The sequence below is a fragment of the Dicentrarchus labrax genome, unplaced genomic scaffold (genome assembly GCF_905237075.1).
Source record: "Dicentrarchus labrax unplaced genomic scaffold, dlabrax2021, whole genome shotgun sequence".
Classification (NCBI taxonomy): domain Eukaryota; kingdom Metazoa; phylum Chordata; class Actinopteri; family Moronidae; genus Dicentrarchus; species Dicentrarchus labrax.
Window position 1 is genome coordinate 12911842 of NW_026136709.1, and position 15296 is coordinate 12927137.

General features: G+C 43.3%; 1 protein-coding gene across 15 annotated transcripts in view; it reads left to right on the forward strand.

Annotated features, from left to right (window-relative positions):
- The window catches only part of eya1 (EYA transcriptional coactivator and phosphatase 1), a 62543-nt gene extending 48862 nt beyond the window's left edge, over window positions 1-13681 (forward strand). For all 15 annotated transcript variants that reach the window (XM_051410319.1, XM_051410318.1, XM_051410326.1 and 12 more), the window contains 6 exons: window positions 7148-7206; window positions 7325-7485; window positions 7711-7825; window positions 8174-8295; window positions 9139-9239; window positions 11437-13681. In XM_051410319.1, coding sequence (XP_051266279.1) covers window positions 7148-7206; window positions 7325-7485; window positions 7711-7825; window positions 8174-8295; window positions 9139-9239; window positions 11437-11517 — 639 coding nt within the window. In that variant the 3' untranslated portion in view covers window positions 11518-13681. The remainder of the gene's footprint in view (window positions 1-7147; window positions 7207-7324; window positions 7486-7710; window positions 7826-8173; window positions 8296-9138; window positions 9240-11436) is intronic.
- The last annotated feature ends 1615 nt before the right edge of the window (window positions 13682-15296 follow it).

A 15296-nucleotide genomic window follows, 5' to 3' on the forward strand; every position in this document is an offset into this window, starting at 1 on the left:
GGGCATGCCGAAGGGGTCAACAGGGATCAGTTTCACCCTTACGTCTCTCTCCCTCTTTCTCCTCTAACCTTTTTCTGGATCAGCGCTCTCTTTTTTCATTCACCGTTAGATAGTATTGAAGGTGCGTCCCAGAAATACTGCACCTCCCCAAAAGACTTCCCTTCCCAAACTACATACACAAACCTCTCTATCGATCGTCCCGCACAAACCATTTGCTGCTCAGCTCTGTAAAGGACGGCTGTGTAGTATTGTATGAACAGCACAATGTGTTTTTATCATCAAAAATGCTCTCACTGAGGGAAGTATTAGGAAAGTAATTCAAGGCAATATGATCCCTATTGATGTGATCTCTGCTGTATTAATTTTCCTTATAGAAGAAGTTGTATTTCAATAGCTACAGAGATAAACATATAATCAATGCTATATCAAAAACAAAACTTGATACCAAATTAAAAAAAAAAAATCTTAATTAACAGCAACATCCTAATGGAAAGGTAATATCAATAATTTGATTAGATTTTTTTCATTGTATTCTTAGAAGAAAATATATTTCTTATCACTGTCAAAGTGATTAATAACCTTTTAATATTTTTCAAAATAATATGCTTTTACAAGAAGATTTGTTGTTCACATCTTATTTCTGAAATAGTAAATTTGCTTCACCAGATACCATTTTGATGCCAGTTTTGTGGTGTGGGGTTCAATGTGGAGTTAATTGATGGTCTGAAGTGATGTGTTTAATGAAGCCCACTGAGGTTGAGCTCACTGGGAAGACTGACAGCTCTGCTGTGACTCAGGGTGTGAGTTTACTGTAGGTTTGCTGCAGCAGCCCAAACGCTAACTCTGAGCGGTATGTGGGAACCAGGGGCCCCTCTCTCTTGCTGGCCGAGCTCCCCATGTTCCCGTCTCAGTGGGGTACAGGGGCTGCCGTCTCCCCCTTCCCTGGGTGAGAAAACAACCCTCCCTGTCTGGAGGATAAAGGGCATGGGGGCAAACCACTCACAGGGAGAAAGAGGGGGAGAGGTCTCTAAAGGTGGGAGCATTTTAAATTAGTCCACTGATGCCTCCATGCTGTGTGCAAAGCACACGTGCATGCACATGCACTCTAAACTTGTTGTGCAGCTAAGTCTTAACACACACACTGACATATATGTACTGTATGAACACTACCCACAGACTCTCATACTCACACACATACCTGTGGAGCAACCCTGTGACACTGTGAGCTGACTGCCTTTTATAGCTCCCAGCCTGCAGTCGCAGGGTTGAAACCTCCTCTGTCACTCTCACCCAAGGGCTGCCTGTTAATGAGAGATGCTGTGAAACGCATGGTTACCTTTTCCTAGTGGCTGAAATGGCCCTCCAGAGCCTCTTAGCATGGAGCTATTCTGTTGGTTTTATGTCCCACTGTACAGTCAGATCCTGTACTTGCCATTCCATATGATTGGTAGCTTTATGGTGTTTTCCTTGATAGTGTATTTTTGTGGTTTTATTCCCAGTATTTCCTTGAATCATGAAAGTCAGTCATTCAGTTACAACGGTTACCAATTAACACTGTAGCTTTGTGGCACAGATTTTTATTTATATTTCAATCAGACTAACATACAACTCATCACGATCTGCACCAGTGAGAACTACGAAACCATTAAGGATGAGTTCTTTTTTTCAATTTTTCAATAAACAGTGTGCTGCTGAAACCGAATTACAACAGTGAACTAAATAAGGCAATTTTCATTTATAGTATATTTTCTCAGATGGGCTTCTTTTGGTCTGCACACACTGATGTGGGTATTTCATCATTCGCCTGGCCACTGATGCAGCAGTTCTGTCATGCTCCTCGACATAACTCCATCACATCTCAAGGCGGGGCCACCGATGTGTTTTGGAAAGACTACAGAGAGAAAGTGGAGGTTTCAAAGCCACCCTGTCAATCTTCGCTCCACAGAGCCTCACCCCACCCCCACCACCTACCCACTATCCTAACACAGCCGATTCCTGCACCAATAGGGGTTGAGGGAGCATGGAAAATATAACATTACTGTCTGGTGACAAATTATGATATTTAAGAATAGATTTCTTGTCCTGAATTAAAGAAGGAGACACAGCACCTGCCCAACATGCTCTGTGGAGGAAGAGGGCAGAAACATGCACAGATTTGTCCAAACAAAAGTCCACTTGGCATGAATAAACTGTTTCTCTATGGATACATTTGTTGCGGAGGGAAAATGCTGAAATGACTGAGATTTGATATTGCATTTAATGTTGCTCTCCTTGAGGTCTGGTTTGGACTTCCAACGCCAAAAATAGGAAATAATGAGAAGCAGCTCATCCATCACACATAACTAATTTATACTTTTCACTGCCTACCAGTGGGGTGTTTCTTTCTTTTCCAACTTTTCCAGTCATTACAACAGCTCTTAACAGACAACTTTGTTAAAAGTCAGTCTGTTTCTGAGCAGAGCATACTTGTGCTCCCTCTGGATCCCTTCTCCTGATCGTGTGAATTTTTGTAAAACCAGCATTGACTTCTCTATACCTGTGCTTTGTTTGGCGCCGCTGTTTGAATTCCGTGGCTGTTCAAGCACAGATTGTGGATTGGAATGAAGTGGGTTCGAAGAACTCTCCCTTTGTTACCCACATCCTGTGTTTGACCCCCAGGTAATCACAGCCCACCCCCCCACCCCAATGCACCCTCCTTCTTTCCACCCAGACAGGGGTGCCTGTGGTGGGAACGGAGAAGGAAGTTGCTGGGGGTCACAGACCGCAGGGGGGATGACAGCCACTGCCGGTGGAGTGGCGGTATTGAGAACCTGCGAACCATGGATGAGCCTTTTTCACATGGCATTAGCCTGTAGGGTCACAAGGAATGCTGTGATGACGGCTGTTATCGCTCACACTGTGGTTTTGACCACCCACCCCCACCCCAGCAGCTCACCTGAGACAGAAGATGAGAGAGAGAGAGAGAGAGAGAGGAGGAGCAAGTGGTGCAGCTTGTAAAGTTGACACTGTCTTTATGGCGTTGATCTAGACCTTCATGGGAAAGTCAGGTGTAATTATTAGTTTAGATAGTATGGTCCTTTCTTTGTTTTGGTAACATGTGTTTCTGACTTGCCCTGTCTTTCTTCTCCCTGCCTCTGACTGTTGCAGTCACCACTCTGAGCTCTTTCCAGGGCTACAGGAAGACTCAGGCCGTCATTGCTGATTGCTTAATGACAGATGCCTAGGGAACAAAGAGGGCTCTGATAACTTCTTCCACGGTGAAGAGTTTTCAGCAGACTAGTGGAAAGACAAAGACACAGGGAGAGGAAGAGAGAGTGAATGATGTAGAGATGGAAGCATCCTGAGGCAGAAGCATCCTGTCTTCAATTGTTGTGCATTTTTTGGCCTTTTTGTCTTTCCCTGTATACAGATAAAGACTGTTCTATAGCTGAAAGAACTCCAATATAAGAAAAGAATGTTGAATGCTGATGAATTTTACAGAAATACATAGTGTTTGTATAAGGAGTAATTGCGATGGCTTCTGGTGGAGGGTCTTCACTCCTGAGTACAGTAGGAACATCTGGTGTGAGTTAGTGATGATTGTAGGTTTTAGAGAGACCACTGTTTGCTTGGTGAGGGGAGAATGGGGGGATTCGATGGAAAAGAGATGTTCAAAACGTTCTAAGAAATTCTCAAACTGCCCCTCAATGTGCCACCATCTTGAAGCCTTGTCATTCTTTTATTAGAGTTATACAAACAAAATAATAGTAGCGTGTGAGTCAGTGAAAGTAACTTTAAGTGCTTATAAATCCCATTATTAAGTCCTGCATGTATATGAATGAGCTCCTTTATGACAAGGTGACGGTAATTAAACAAAAAGAGGTAATTTTTTATTTTCTCTTCTTTGCTTTCTGTATACTTTCTGTATATATATACATGCATTTTTCAGATCTGTACTATTTATTTGCCATTTTATAATCTGTCCATCAAACAATGCTGGAATGCCACTGGAGTCCATCAGTCAGTTAGTAAAATTCACTGCTCAATAGTGTTTCTTTCCATCCTCCCCACTTTGACTATACGACTGTACTTAACTGACTTGAACCTGCACCATCCATGGCTCTGTGGTGTTTACGAGGCCTTCAGAAGTGGCTCCTAATGAGTATGTGTAAGGGTTACTGTACAACATTACCCAGAGCCACCTCCTCTATTAGCTTTCCCAGTCCTCCCAGGAAGCCAGTGCAGAGGTTTATGCCAGCCCCAGCTGCGAACAGTAATTGTTGGAGTCTGCGCATTCTGCCAACAACCCACCTCCCTTTTCATTCACAGCACACACACACACACACACACACACACACACACACACACACACACACACACACACACACACAATCTCTGTGGAGGTCTCGAGACCAGTTTGGCTGTTAATTAAGCGTCATAATATCTACAAAATTAAAAAACTATGTAAACATGCAGAAACAATGAAATGGAAGGGGTACAGGCATTCAAACTGTAAAACCCAAGCACCTGTATTTATGTTGGCCAGTTGAATTTTAACACTTTGGAGGTTTGATGTGTTTATTAGCTTTGAGGATTTGGACATGTCCATGAAAAATCATTCATAATCAGGCAGCACTTATAATGACTACATTTAGGCCTAATTACTGAGACATATTTATGTGTTTCGGGTCATGTTGGAGTTTTGGCTCTGGCACCTAAAATAGGCCCATAATTCACGTGTTGAGTAATATTGTTCTGAAATAGCTGTTTTCATCTACGCTGGCTGTCAGACTCTGAAAGAAACACATTACAGGGGAAGAACAAACATTAGGAACTATTGTCATCCAGGAGACAGCATACAATTGGGCAATGATATACCAAACGAGTGGAAATGAATGGTGCTGCACCAAAGTGAAAGAGGTGTAGGAGCTTTGGCAGTCAGCTGATTGTGTCCAATTTATCAGCAGGTAATTACTGGATAATAGAAGCATTCCAGTCACTTGCACCAGAATGGGAGGTCTTTGAAAGGAGGCTTTATGAGGTGCTTAACCCAGGGTGCTGTTTTTGTTTTCCTAAACAAACAGACATGCCTCTACTACTTAAAGAATTAAGCTCACCAATACCTCTGGCTTGGGTTCTGTTCTGAGAAAAAGTTTTGTGGGATAATTTGTGAACATAAATTATCCTCAAGTTTTTTGGCAGAAGGTCTTCATGCTGGGACAAATTGCTGCTTTCTTCAACTACTAAAGATCTGCTGGTGAGTGTCTGGAAACAGATTAAGCCAACAGAGCTAAGAGCCCCCGCCTGCACCCCATCTCCAATTGGCAGTCCATCTTCTGGAACGCGGGGCTCAGAGCTGGCTCCATGTGAGGTCACTTTGGACTCTCTCCCCCAGCCTTTACCCGCTGCTCTCCTCCATCTCCACCTCTCTACCCTTCCACCCCCTTATCGGGGTGCGGGAGCCCCGGAGAGGAGGGGAGAGGGGTCACAGGGTCAAAGTCTTTTCCTCTTTGGATCTCGGGGCTTGCTGGGAGAGGCTTGGCGAGAGAATGGCTGCATTAGAGCAGGGGTTGGGGGTCAAGATTTTAATTCTGTTAAAGAACAGCTGGTTTGAGTTTCTCCTCACGTCGCTCTCCCCTCCCTCTCCCCACAAATCCAGGGAGATGAAAAATTTGTTCAGAGGGGAACCAGTAAAATAAAAAAGGTTTACAGTCCAAAGCCCTTACCCTTACCCTGCTCTAGCATTAGAGAGGAATGCAATAACGTCAGCATTTGGCCTCAGTTAGATTGACTTAAAACAAGGAAGTCCTTTCTGTGTTTTGGTGTCTTAACAGCCGGATGAAACTTAATTAAAAAGCTTAAAAAATCGGGAGGGATTTTTCGTACTTGAGACCGGAGGAATTCTCTTCCTCAAGTTTCAATTTCCATGAGAAATTATTATTTCTCACATAACTTTAAACAGGTGAGACTAACCTTTTTGGCAGTTACGCAACCAATTTAAAACCTATAGCTTTCCAGAGAAATTCTTTAAACGACTTCATAGAGATATCAAATGCGCTTGCTGTTTTTCATTCTAGATTAGGGCTGACTGAAACAAATTGAGAGTTTGACGTCACATTCATTTCAAAATCTGTTGCTCCTATCGAGGCGATTGCTCAACCTTGTTGTTGGCTAAATTGCTAGCCACCCCGTGTTTTAGCAAAAAGAATCTTAGACAGTCTCTCTCTGCTATGCCCCATGTGAAATGTGTTGATCTGAATGCCAAGGCAGGACTCCCTCACATTTCAAGCTGGCTGTGGAGGCAGAGCGAGGGGGGAAGGGGAGGCACTAGAGCTCTCCTATAAATGGAAAACTAATAACAGATTTTCAGTCTGCTTTCTCCTGCGCTCTTTTGCCGGCTGCCTGGCCGACTGGCCCCGGGGCTGTGTTGGTGTGTGGCGCAGCAGCAATCAGAGGTCATAATTTCATTGGCGGTTAGCATCAGGTTCAATTTTTCTAGTAGGTTACATTTACCAGAAAGTCTGGATTGTGTTACTGTGTACCGGTGGAATCAGTAGAGAGCTGCAGAATCCCTCTACCTTTCCAAGAAGAGCCAGGCACCCCCACAGGGGAAGAGGAGTGTGCACATATGTTTAGAGATGCATACACAGACACATACACATGCACAGACCATTAGTGCCAAGGCTCTTTATACATTCAGCCACACATACACACATACATCCTTCTACTGTATGTATATATATCAGTACTCGCAGACATAGCTGTTCAAATGCCAACCTGGAGTGTTTAGAGTTGGATTGGGACTTAATTAGTTATGTCTGTGGATGTGCATATCTTTAGACCCCTCTAGTGGTAGCAAGCCATTCTGACTGATGATGAGGTTAGTTTTTGTTTGGACAGAGCTGGTGAAGGCACAAGGGAAGAAAAATGTGGAGAACTGATTCAAAAGGATATAAAGAGAAAGTCAAGGCGAAGGGGATTAAGACTGAGGTGTCCAGCCAAAGCACAAATTCCTGAATAAATATGTTGTTTCTAGTGAAAAAATGGACCTGGAACATGTGTGGAGTGTCCTTTCCCAAGAAAGAAACCTCTCTTAATTCAAAAAGTACAGTTCTTTTAGAGTGTGTGAATCTGTCATTAATTAAATAATATGTTTTGTGTATTCCAGGAATGTGACCAGGTTCATATTGACGATGTATCCTCCGATGACAACGGGCAGGATCTGAGGTACAACCCTGGTACACTTTCATTCTTGATTGAATAGTCAAAATAAACTGTGTTATTTGCTAGCAGCAATGTTTGGCGCAGCCTGTGCTGACAGATACCTTCTTTGTCTTTATCTCAGTACGTATAACTTCGGCGCTGACGGTTTCCACGCAGCGGCGACCAGTGCCAATCTATGTCTGGCCACAGGCGTGCGGGGAGGCGTGGATTGGATGAGAAAACTGGCCTTCCGCTACAGACGAGTAAAAGAAATCTACACCACCTACAAAAATAACGTCGGAGGTAATCCCCAACAAGCAGCGCTGCTCTGTACAGATCCATTGAGTAGAAATGAGTTTGCAGATGTACGTGCCCCCATTATGTGGGCGTTTGCGTGAGTGTCTGCGCGTGTTCACGTGTGTGTTGTAAAAGCACACATGCCACACCACTTGGTCAGGGTAAATTTTGAAAATTTCAGTGGTATTCGGAGGGCTTGTCCAACCCAAACAATGTTACCCTGCGTTTCAGGTCTGCTGGGCCCAGCCAAAAGGGAAGCCTGGTTGCAATTGCGAGCAGAAATTGAAGCCTTGACGGACTCCTGGTTAACACTGGCACTGAAAGCACTAACATTAATCCACTCAAGGTAGGACTCCAGTGAGGAAAATTGTACCCAGTCCCATACCGCACATATATAAACTTGCATGTGGTGTAAATAAGTCAACTCCATACTCCCAAGCTATTAAAGAAAACACCAATGCACCAATTTGTCTTTTGGACAGGCTTTTTCTTCTGATTTTGAAAGATAAGTGTGCTAAGAGATCTGACTTTAAAAAGGAACTGAGATTCAATCCCTCATTGCAGGACATGTTTTAAACAACTGATACATTGCAGTGTCTTTATTTTCTGCACACTGTGTTTTCTTTTGTCCTCCCTAAGAGTGATTTAGAATGATGTCATCCCTTTGCTCTCCTCCTCTGTCTCTCTGCTGCAGGTCAAACTGTGTGAATATCCTGGTGACCACCACGCAGCTCATCCCTGCCCTGGCTAAGGTCCTGCTCTACGGCTTGGGAATAGTCTTTCCTATTGAGAATATTTATAGTGCAACCAAAATAGGTAAATAGTGCGTCTGAAATGTGTGATTTGAATCCTCTTGTGTTTTCTGCGCTGTTATCATTCTATCACTTTGGGACATGAATGCTTGTTATTCTAGCTTGGTGAGTGTAAAAAGTCAAGACACACATGCTACCTAAGTGACGGGACAGAGGCGTGGATGGGGTGGGAGATTCAGTCATCGGAGAGGGTTGATGTTCTTCTATGAAGGAATAGGCCTAATCAGCCTGGGATTATTTTCCTGGAGCTGGGCCTGTGCTGGGCCTCCCCAGGCCTCTCCTGTTCAGTCTCTGCATATGAAACCACTTCTGCACATTTATGTCATTCCACAGCAACAGCACCCCTCCTCCTCCTACTCCCATCTCCCCCCACCTTTTCCTCCAGTCCTTCCTCTTCTTCAATGTTTCAAATGCAAAATAAACATCAAGCTTCACTCCCGTACCATTTTCAGACCCATCTGTGCAAAGTTGGAGCCGAGAGTTGCTCAGGGTTCCTGGACTGTTAAGCGCACTGGTCCTCCTAACCAGACCCTGTAGCATGCAAGAGTGATTTAGCTGATTTAAGTCCATTTGTCCCATGTTTAAGGAGGAGAAGGGCAGAATTAATGCTTTTCAGATTGTCTTTATCTGAGGGCTGATCTTATCACATCTCCTTGCCGAGCTCAAAGTGCTTGCACTCTGCCCTATTTTGTACGTGTGGTGTTTTTAAAGAGGCTCTTGTCACCCTATTACTTGGAATCAACGTGATTGTGTCTAGTGTGGGTTTCCTGAAAGTGTGTATGTGCCTGTGTATCTTTTTGCATGCATACAACGGTCCACTAACATCCTGCTGTCAACTCCTCCACAGGGAAGGAGAGCTGCTTCGAGAGAGTAATTCAAAGGTTCGGGAGGAAAGTTGTTTACATTGTTGTTGGAGATGGTGTGGAAGAGGAGCAAGGCTCAAAAAAGGTAAGAAGTCTCGGAACAATAGATACCACTTACTATGAACACATTGAGTCATCTGGTGAAAACATTTATCAGAAATATACGGAGCTATGCGGAAAGATTCTGTTTGGATTACTTTCTGTGAGGTCAGGAGTTCAGTATGAATGCTTACAGAGCACAAAACATACCTGCCATACCTTTCAAAGAAAGAAATCAGCACTCCAGCTCTCAACAGTCTTACTTTACTTTCATTCGCTTATCCTCTTAAACGGCATCCGAGTACAAGAGAGAAAGTCTGTAGTGTGTAATCAGCGCTCTTCCTCCGCCATCTCAGGTTTACAGAGCAGAGGAGGGGAGAGATGGCATAATTATATATTCCTGCTCGGTGCCCTGAGCAGCGTGAATGCTGTATGTGTAATGCTAGGCAAGCCCTTTCAGGCATGTTGAAGGCACATCGTAAATAGAGCACGCATAAAGGAAACTTAAATCATTGTTGGTGAAATTAAAATATCTACTGCAATGACAAGCCTGTTAGCACGGCACAGATCAAGAAAGGCTCAAAGCCGACATCTCCCGTGCTCTCTCAGGAAACATGACGGTATCTGTTCTGACGAATCTGACATTGCCCTTTTTATGTTACCTGTTGGCTCTTGCTGCACAATTTGTTTATTCAGCGTTTCTGCCAAGTTTGGATGTAAACCAAATGCCGCATGCAAGCCACACGGCAAACATATTCATTAGCAAATTAATCAGCGGCCGAGGAGCATATTTCACTGACAGTTTCGGTGAGCCGCGGTGTCAGGGTGAAGACGCGGAGTTTCCCTTTGAAAAGCCTCCAGCTCCCTTTTCACCTGTTTCTCAGTAAACAATGAGTAGAAGTGTGAGGACAGATGAAGAGTGATTAGGCAGCGATTAGAACGAAGTAGCAACCTTTACCCTGGATAAGAGTGTAAAGCAATAGCTCTGTATTTTGAAAAGTGAACACACCCTGGGAATATGGTCTCGAGGGATGATTGTGGAAAAAGATGCAAATATTTTTACTCAGTCTTGAGTTGTTGGAGTGTGACATTGATGGAAGGATAAGGCGTTTTTTCCCCTGTCTGAGTGGTGCGAGTCCCACGACACGCCATGCGGTAAAAGGTTTCTGTGTCAACATCAGAGAGGACGTGAAATAACACAACAATTTCACCCGTCAGGAGGCACATATCAGACGTGACACTGTGTGGAACTACAAAAGCAAATGTCTTTAAGTTCTCTATGCCCTCATTCCTTCATCGAAAAGAAAATCCACAATCCCTGAAACAATTCTGCCTTCAGTTATTACCATTGCCTGGGAAGGACGGCAGAGATAACATCTCCAGCTTTTAAACTTAAAAGCAAAGACAATTTACAAAACAAAAAGCAAGGAGCTTTTTAAGGGTCAGTGCAGGCTCTCCTAAGCGGAACATATGCCTGGGAGAGGCCATACCTTTGATAAGGGGAGGGTAATGGGCTCCACACACTGAGGAGCTGAGGACTCTACCTGACAAGCTCCTTTCATTCTCTGCGACTCAGGTTTCTCCCTCCGTCCTCTGCTTGGGAACAACAGCTCATTTGCACTGTCCTAAACGCACACTGGCAGGCAGGAGGTTCATTCAAAAGACACTGTGGGGAGTTCATTTCTGTTGAGGTTGAAGACAGCTACTGGATTAGTTTGGTGGTATAAAACTACACTTTGATGCAGAAGAGAAATTAGTTAGAGGAACAAATGTAGTATTTGGCTGCACAGACGTATGCACAGGGGAGCAAGAGGAGCAGCCGGCGTGTGTTATTGATATGATTGTTTTTCCTGGTGAATGGACCAGACTCACTCTATCCATTGAATGTATTAGCTTGCAGTGTAAAGAATAAAATCACGTCTTACACATGCTAAGATTTGCTGCAAGCAATTAAATTATTTTTTAATATTGATTAATTTGTAAATGTTTTGATGGTCATTAAGCCATTAAAACCACAGAAAATAGTAGAAATGCCTATTACAGTTTCCCAAGGTCAGGTTTAAATTGCTTGTGTCTGACCATCAGTCCAAAATTCAAAGATGTTCAATTTACAATCATAAAAAAATAAAAATAAATGACTGAAAGGATTATTGACTAATTGTTTCTGCCCTTAAAATGTATAGAATCTATAATTCTTTCAATGTTTTTAAACTAAGCTTTACATGTTTTTATTCCTCCCCCAGCACAACATGCCCTTCTGGAGGATCTCCAGCCATTCAGACCTCATGGCCCTCCACCACGCTCTAGACCTGGAGTACTTGTAGCACTACACCACGATCGTACGCCCAGCTCTGCCTCGGCACACCCTGCAACCTTTCACCTTCACCCTCCAGCCCCGTCCCACGCTTGCCGCAGACCCTGCAGCTCAGAAAAGGCCCCCCTGCGCTGCCTGGCGTCTGTCTTCCACTACACAGGAAGAAAGGAAGAGGAGAATGGAAAAAAAAGGCTGAGCACACGGTTAATGTGCTGACATACGGTCACACTTCGTCTTAACCCTAAACTTTTTTTTTGTGTTGTTTTTTTTTTTTTTTTTGGAAGCGAAGGAGAGAGGTGAATTTATGGCGCTGCAGCTGCTTGCCCTGGTTACTGTGAATTGGCTGCTTTCTGAAGCTGTCAAAGTGTTTTACGGCCCCCTGTTTGTTGCCGGGACTCTGTCAGGGTTCACACCTGTGAGGGGAGCAGAGCTACTGATGGCCTCGCCTGCCTCGCCTCACCTCGCCACAGAACTCGGCTACAGTTAACCTACAGGCCCACGACTACTGGTGGTGACATTTCTCCGTCCCTCTAGCTCTTCCCTTTGCTCTTCACCTCCCGTCTCTGTCTGTTCTTTATCCGTCTACCTACTTTTTAGTCTCTCCCCCATCATGGGACGGACAGACAAAGCGACTGCTCCTCTGTTAACTGTCGGCCTGGGAGTCCTGTGCTTCTTATTTATGGACGGAGACTTTGTGAGTGGCACCGTGCCACTGAGAAGGTACCTCAATGACAAAAGACTCGTGCCTTTTACAAAGTACTATTGATTTCCACCACAGCGAGAGGAAGACGTTTATGGAAGAAACAAGAAAATGGGGTTTTCTAATAATTTAAGAAAATAAACAAAAAACTTTATTTACAATGCTGAGACAATCGTGTATAGAGGATCTTTTTTTGTGTGTGTAAGTTTGTAATCACTGGACTATTCCTTCCTATATTCATTTAGGTACGTGCTCTTGAAAGGTGGCAATGCTTTTTCATTGAAGTAAAAAAAATAATAATAAAAGGCATCCCATCGCACATAAGCTTGTGCGGCGCCTCAAAGTGTTGATGTGTTCAAGTTTTGTTCAGTAAACAAATATGTAGATAATGGGATTTTGTGATAAATCGTTTTGTCAAGACCAAAAGCATGGATGTCAAGTGTCAATGACCTTTCATTTGATTCTGTGATGTTTCTCGTCCTTACAGGAAACTTCAGTCACATCTTTATACAGCATAACAGGTCTCCTCTACTGCAAGTCCTTTTTAGATTTTAAAGGGAAAGAGGCATTTGTTGTTTTTGTTTTTTTTAGTTATTCAGAAAGGTAGCTCACAACTTGTGTCCTTACAGCATTTCACCAGCTTGCAGCCCTGACCCCATATATTTGGAAGCAAACTTAATCCTGATGAGGGTTTTCGGATATGGCATGGAAGTGAGCGAACTCCTGAGAGCCATTTTATGAAACAAATTTGAATAAATCTGAGATTTAAAAAAAAAAAAAGAAGCAGGCTTGAATAGGTTTTATTATCTTTTATACAAGCGCTATAACAACTCTTGTACAGCAAGCGTAATTTTGTATGATGTAGTGTTTTTATTTCAACTTTGAAAATACATTCTGTGTCCCTCTTTGGAAATTGTTGAAACACGTGAAGCCCTTTTCATAATGCTTCTACATCTGTGGATGGGGAAACCATAATTAACGTTTAAAGAAAAAGCCACTAACTTCGAGGGGTTTGTGAACATACAGGACATGTGCTATCGACTGTGAATTTCTTAAACAGAGACTGATTCGTTGCGTCTCTGATTTTTCCCTCCTTTGCACATGATCACTGTTGGCCTTTACATTTCAATTTGGATACCCCGCCCCGTCCCGACCCCCCCTCCACACACACACACCTCCCTCCAACCCCCATCTTCTCAAAACAACTTCTTCCCCCACGCTCTTGGGGTATCTACATATTGCTGCTAGATCAAGGTAATGGTAGGTAAATAGAGGAAATGTTTTATAGATTCATACAGCACGCTTTTTTTTTTATTATGTTGCAATCATAAATGCAAACTGGAAATACTTTACACTACATGGGCCTCATTGTGAAACGCAAAAGATTGTTGTGTCTGCAAAATATGTGTACAGATGTTTTTGACATTATTATTTGATTGTGTTTAAATTAATAAAACTGATTTGTGAACTGTTACACGTTGCACATTGATTTTGTTTAATCAGCTACAGTAGGTGCAAAATACAATTTAACACTGACATTTAAATCCTTTTTCTCTGCGGACAAAATTTCCAAGGCCTGATTGAACTTTTTTTTAAGGCCATATTTTCTTTAAATACTTTCCACTGTGTGTTAATATTTCTGGAATAACATTACTATGTGCCCCCAGTGTCCAGAGACTGACACTGTTGTCACAGGCATCAGCCACTAATCCTACCAGGAAGCAAATAGAAACTAGAGCTGGTGCAAGTTTAGACCAAACATCACATACCCAAATGCTAATCACATCCTTTAAATCTGTACAATAGCTGCTATGAAATTCTTTTTACGTGTGACTTTTAAAAATAATGCAGAGACCATATATTGTGTGGTTGTATTTCTATTAATTCAATATTTTTCATCTTATCTGAGACAATGTATAACGTGCATCCTACATTCTTGAGGCTCCTGAAGCCAAGCCAATGCTCAGCCCAATATTTGTAATAGTTGTATCCCTATTCCCTATATGTCTCCAGGAGCCCTCCATGCATAATTAACATATATCAAACTACTCCAAGTCATAGAACGCTGGGTTAGTTTAAATAACACATGAAAAATATTTATGAGCCTGATTTTATGAGGTGGTCACAGCTAAGACGGTCCAGCGTGTAACACTAGCCCGGACAGGGAAGAAAGTGTCCGGCCTCCAAAACCACGTTGGAGAATTAAGCATGCATGGAATTTTATTTAGAGCCGCACGGCCCTTTTAATATCCAGATCAATTATGTTTTCAGATGGAGTGGGAGTGATGGCCAGGGGTGAGGCATGTACGTCTGCCAGGCTGGACAAAGCAAGTCGGGCTGCTACCACCGGAATGCACCAGCACAATGACCCCTAATGTGCTTTTCCCACTTCCGAACAGCTGAAAGACTAAGTAGTGTCTGAGGTCCTGACTGACTGTCTATATACGAGAGGAGTGCTGCTCTCTCTCTCTCTCTTTCTCTCTCTGCAGCACAGAATAGACGTTTGTTCTCTTTGATAAGTTTTCCCGATGCTCAGGGACCTGGCAGAAAAACTCAGACACAACCAGACCAGACATTTTGTGAAAGAAAAAGTGGGTGTTGTGGCATGTCGGCCAGCCGCTCTGGCTGCTCGTACGAAACGGAGGGGAATAAAAATAAGAGCTAGATTGTGTCTGTTTGGCCTGTGTCATCTACCTGACTTTACAATCCTCTACCAGAACTTTGATTTTCTGTGAGATTTATCATCCTTTGATGTGTTTGTAGATCCGGCGGCGGCTCTGTGAACATGTCATGTGGTTGCTTTTGTTAGATATAGGTGTTCCTGTGCTTTAATCAGCCTTTACAGTAACCATGTAATTCTCGAGAGGCCTGATCTTCACTGAACTCCCATCAACCCCCTTGTGGAAATAAAGGGGCCATTACCTAGCAGGTCCTCTGTTGGGCATTCCTCTCCAGGACGTCCCAGCAAAGCGCCCGCCCTCCATAAAACTGTACTGCAATAATAAACAACGCCATTGGTGATTTACGACCTTGCCCAGACAGTGATTTCATGCAGATTTCCATAGAGGGGGCCTCTGACGGTGCATCAC